The sequence below is a fragment of the Alligator sinensis genome, unplaced genomic scaffold (assembly GCF_000455745.1).
Source record: "Alligator sinensis unplaced genomic scaffold, ASM45574v1 scaffold368_1, whole genome shotgun sequence".
NCBI lineage: Eukaryota > Metazoa > Chordata > Crocodylia > Alligatoridae > Alligator > Alligator sinensis.
The window spans coordinates 1,582,783-1,588,325 of NW_005842025.1; the positions used below are offsets into that span (position 1 = coordinate 1,582,783).

At 46.8% G+C, this 5,543-nt stretch overlaps 1 protein-coding gene across 7 annotated transcripts in view; it reads right to left on the reverse strand.

The window, feature by feature from the left end:
- TOX2 (TOX high mobility group box family member 2) overlaps window positions 1-5,543 on the reverse strand; it is a 381,887-nt gene that overhangs the window by 50,489 nt on the left and 325,855 nt on the right. For all 7 annotated transcript variants that reach the window (XM_006022250.3, XM_014519289.2, XM_014519287.2 and 4 more), the window contains one exon: window positions 4,874-5,101. In XM_006022250.3, the coding sequence (XP_006022312.2) occupies window positions 4,874-5,101 (228 nt within the window). The remainder of the gene's footprint in view (window positions 1-4,873; window positions 5,102-5,543) is intronic.

Here is a 5,543-nt window from a genome sequence, read left to right on the forward strand (position 1 = left end):
GGCAAGGTGCAGCCTAAGCAGATAGCCCAAGCAGCCCAAGCAGAAGGGAAAGTGGGAGGGAAGGGAAGGTGCAGCTCAAGCAGCCTAAACAGATAGCATGGAAGAGGAAGACAGAGAGGAATCCAGTCTAGAAAAGTGTTCTGTGGGCTATATTCTTTTTCTGGCTAAACTTTTGCAAGTCAGGAGTAACTCAGTGGAATTCCTTCTATCCTACATCCTGGCACCTGAGATCAAATCAGGGTAGGCCCCCCTGAGATCAAATCAGAGGCCAGCAGGTAGGACGCTGATTGGTAGGAGGTCATAGAACTGCAGGTATCATAAAGCTATAGATGGATCTGAAATTTGCAAAAGCCATTCTGAATTTCTTTTATGGGGAGGTAGGGCAAAGGTGACAGTCATGATAAGAACAATACAATTTCTGGTCCCAGAGACCATCTTTAGAAAACACGGGAACTGCCAGACCTGACCAGACAAATGTATCCAAATCAGTGTGTCCAGTATTTCACCTCCAACAGTAACTAGATGTAGATGAATCAGAAGAAGTTCTACTTGCAATAGACATTTGTGGGAAGATCAGCCAGAGTAAGTTTCTTTCTGACTCCATTATTGGGAATTGGCTCATATCCTGAAGCAAGATGGTTTATATTTTTCCAAAATGAGGAAGTGTTTGTTTAAAAAAATTACCATAGTAGTGTGCCCCAAGATGTTCTTTTAATCCATCTTCTGTGGATTAAAAGAATCCCGTGCGCAGATGGTGCTCATGCACTCCCGGGAGGACTCTGGAACACCCCCACAGCCCTTCCGGGGGTAGGCCCTCGATCTACACACGGGATGACAGGAGCTGGGTGCTGCTGCCTGGGACTGGTGGCAGCACCCATCTTCCTGGCACCGGTCCCAGCTGGCAGCACCCAGCTCCTCTCATCCGGTAGGCAGACTGGGGGCTCACCTGCACCCCCGGGAGGGCTGCGGGGGCTGTGTCAGAGTCCTCCCGGGGGGGTGTTCCCCCGATCTGCCTACTAGATAACAGACCAGCGCTGGGCGCAGCCCACACCCAGCACTGGGAAGATCAGTGCTGCCACTGGCCCCAGGCAGCAGCACGTGGCTCCTGTCATCCTGCGCAAAGATAGGGGGCACGCACCCCTGGGAGGACTCTGGCACAGCCCTTGCAGCCCTCCAAGGGGTGCGGGCAAGCCCCTGATCTGAGTGCCGGATGAGAGAAGCCAGGTGCTGCTGGCTGAGACCTGCACTGAAGCCAGTAAGCCTGGCTTTGAGTTCCCTTGTTTCATTTTGAAGCTGTTTCAAAGGCTTTTGTTTCATTTTGATTTCACTGTTTCAAGTTCAAAATGCATCAAAGCAGCTTCAAAACAAAACGCTGGGTGAAATTTTGCATGGCCGTACTCGATAGCAACCAGCTATAAAGTTAGTACACCTTTTCAAGACCTAACTTTATAGCTTGTTGAAGCTTTTTATGGCATGATAGGTACTTTGCACAGCTAGCTGGTATAAAAGTAAGTGTACAGTTAATCAGTTATGTGTGTGATACCTGCAACATATAGAGGCAGCCTGAGTTTCTGAAATAAATCATGTGCCTTGTAATGAAGTAGGAACATAGCTTCCTAGACTCACCAGACTTCAGAGAGCAGCATTTTAGAAAGACAAGATTCATAGTCAAGATTACGGCAGGATTAAATACTTAGTCAGATGCAAGTTCAAGGTTAGGTCAAACCCAGCAATGTTCAGGAGATGTTGTTGATCATGAGAGACAGTTAAGATGTGTGAGGACAAAGAACCCAAGATCAAATCAAATAGATTCCAGGTTGTTTAGCTTTGAAAGCAAAGTAGAAGCGACTTTTATGCAACAGCCAAACCAAAGATCTGGAAAAGGGCAGTTTTTACTTTGGGGGAGTACTTCCATCTTTGGATTTTTGGGGAATAGGAAGCTATAGCATAGCAGCAGAGAGAGACATGAGGCAACAATAACAGCAAGGGATCACATGTGTTAGAAAGTAATTTGCAAGAGTACATTCAATAAAAAAGCTGTTAAGCCCACTGTAAATAATAACCAAAGTATTGACTCAACTTCGAAACAACTTGTCACACTACTTGTAGTCTCACCAAATCTTGTGGCACTCTGCATCAGAAGCATTCAGTGATGGGGGTGAGGGCTGTGCCACTGAGTTACATCAAAAGAGCCTGTCTTTTCTATTAAAAGAGCCTGTGAATATTGGTATATTATATTTTGATATTTGCACATGTTAATGATTTCCTTCAGAACTACAGAGAACAAAATACATCAGGGACGACAAATAGGAATGGTATGAAAAAGAGTATGGAAGCATCCGGCAGCCTTATAAACACTACTCATCTGAAGTCAAACATCCTTGCAGTTCAGCAAAATGGCTTTTATCCCCATTTTATATATATAATTTATATCTGACACAAAGCAAAATGAGACATAAAACTACTCCCCAGCATGTGCCAGTTTTACATTAGTTTTGTTCTGTCTGCTGCACCTTTCCTAAAAGTTACTCCTTTCAGTGAGTTCTCAGTGACAGATGGATCAGGCCCTAAGTTGTTGGCCAGTGTTTAAAGCAAGAGTCCATGCTTTGGGGCAGAATTGTGAATTTCTGTAAATGTGAACTATGAAACACACAGGAGAATACCAGATCTCTCTTTGACTGATAATGAGAAACCCCTAAGGAAGAAACCCCTACAGGGCTTAGGCAGTATATAAGCCTAGGGCCTGAGTCAAGTCAGGCAGTTTGGCCCAGTAAGCTTCACAGTGAAGAGCTCCTTGTCTGGAAGGCGGCAGAGGGATACCTGGCTCACTTCTGTGCTGCCCTGGGGACTACCTGTAAGAGGCTGGTGCCTTACAGAAGAATAAACCTAGGGTAAGGGGAAGCCTTACTGCAAGGCCACGAACTACTATTGATGTGTGCACCTAGAATAGGCTAAATGTATGTTATAGTCAGTGCGCTCATTCCTTTGTTACAGTTTAAACTGGTGGTTGGGACTATCAGGGGTTGGCAGAGATCCCAATAGCGCCCGAGGGCATGCAGATGTCCCAAGCCTGCCAGGTGCTAGAGGCCCAGGACATGGTGTGGCCTTTAGCTCAAAAACAGGTTGCAGCCAAGAGAAAGAGGGTAGCTTAGCTCAGGCGGAAGCCAAGCAGAGCCAGGGGACCCAGGCACACAGACCCAAAATAGGTTCAGCACCCAGAGCAGGGTGGAGATAGGGCCCAAACCAAGTCAAAACAGGCTCATTGCCCAAAGCAGGGCTGAAACAGCTCATTGCTCAAACCAGTACTGAAACATGGCTAGGGGGCCCAGGCAGAGCTGAAGCAGGCTCACCACTTGGGTAGAATGGAGATAGGACCAGGGGTGCCCAGAACTAAAATAATCAAGACAAGAGCTGGTGCCCCAAAGCCAGGTCCAGCACAGTAGGCCTGGGTTAGAAGGCCCAGCTATACAAATGGGTGAAGGCCAAGAAGGCTGGGGCCCTGACAAGAGAGTGATGGTACAGTAACATCTGTGAGGCATAGGCATGGCTGCATGGGAGGTTGGAGGCCATGAACAGCCCTTAAGGCTACAAGTGCCCTGTGTGGTATCAACAGGTCAGGCAGGCCCACTAAGCCCAAGAGGGGCACAGCTGAGACCCGTGGGGAATGGGAGAGACCTGCTGACTGCCAGGAGGACTGGGGCTTGCTCTATGACCCTTAGGCAGCCTCCCTTTTGATCATCCAAAGGATACATGAAGGTGTAGCAGGTGAGCAAGAAGGGGCGGATACCCTAAAGCTGGAGCAGGACAGGGGTTGCGTGATCACCAGACGGTGTCACAGCCGCCCCTAGAACTTGAATCTTACTACACCTGGCTTCAAGTAGCAATGGGTGTTAGGGTGGCAATATCTGGATCTTGGGGAACACTGGATTTGCAGCTGAATAAAAGGCCTAGCAGAGCTGCTGACCACAAGGCAGAATGATATATTAAAAGTATACTGCAAGACACTTAGGCAAACAGATTTTGCTTATGAATGCTTATGCTAAGCCAGCCATTTGCTTATGATAAGTAACCATCTTAACTGTGTCAACCATTTTTAAATGAGTCTGTGTGAGTCTGTGTGCTGTGAATGAGGTGAAGCCTCATGTAGAAGATGGTACAACCTAGAACTGAAAAACAGATTGGAATGTGAAAAACAACATGTAACTGGTAACAGAATCCAAGACGAACATATGCAAAAAGGGTAAATGGTGACTGGTGAAGAAGTTTCCAGGTTTTGGTCAAAGTCCACCCATTGACCAAAGAAGTAAGTTCATGGCCTTGGACATGCGCTCATGGCAAAAAGGCATGTAAATTAATAAAATGCATAGGCAATTCCATGCTAATGAAGCAAACAGTAAACAGAGGCAGAGCTTGAGATGGGAGGAGAAATGGGTGGAACAGAAGGAGGGGTGAATCTTAATGAGCATAGACCAAGGTGTATAAAATGTGGAAAGAACCATTGTTCATGGCGCTCCTCAGTTTGTTGTTTTTTTGGGAGCTAGTCCAAAGCTGTCCCCATTTTGAATAAAGCTGCTGCGAGCAATGTATGCTGGTGTTTGCTCCCTGCTTGGTCTGGCTGATGAGTAACAGGACCCATGAGCAATTGGATCGTCGTTTCCCTAGTCGTTGGGTGCCGCATGGAGTTGGGGTCTAACAATGGGCACTTATATAAACACACTCAAAATAGCCTCCGTTTCTGTGCATGCACTTTTAGGTGCCTATATTCCTTACTATACTTCTAAAATGCTCTGCAATTCTATAGCCCTCTATATTGTTTTAACAGGGAAAAAAAACCCCAATTCAACAGCTTCAATAAATCAGGTCAGAAACTCACTTGCTTTTGTTCTTCTCCCAAACTGTCCCACATTGATGCAACAATTTTTGATACATCTCCAAAGGTAGCATTGGGGTTTTGCCCTTTGATAGCCGCTTGTGTGTCTCTGAAAAACAGGGCATAAGCTGACACAGGTTTCTGTGGCTCATTTGGGTCCTTCTTTTTCTTCTTCTTTTGGCTTTTGGGCTTTTTGCCCAGGTCTGCTGATGGTCTCTTCTCTCCAGTAACCTGTAAAACCAAGAGCTACCTGTTAATGATTTGTTCACTTCCACTGAGGTTAAAGATTCTAGTAAAATTTGTATGGGGAAAACAATGAAGCAGGAAGGCAATACAAGGAGAGTTCTTACCACAGACACACAGTAGCATAACTGGGGTAAAGCAAGTGGGCACCAGTTCTAGGTCCTGACTTAGAGGGGGCACTGGTATGGCCACATCCCCCAAACAGTTTTTGCCACGGCAGGCACAGCATAGCCATAGGAGCTGGGCAGATACAGCTCCATGCCCAAAAATATATCTTGCAGGGTAAATGGGTGCAGTGACCCATAAGAAGCAGAGCCCTGCCCCAGGGGATGTGGGTTGAACAGAACATCAGGAGCAGTCCCCTGGGGAGCCCATGCTGCTGCCTATGCTTCAACAGCACCAGCCTGACCCACGCTGCTATGGCAGCAGC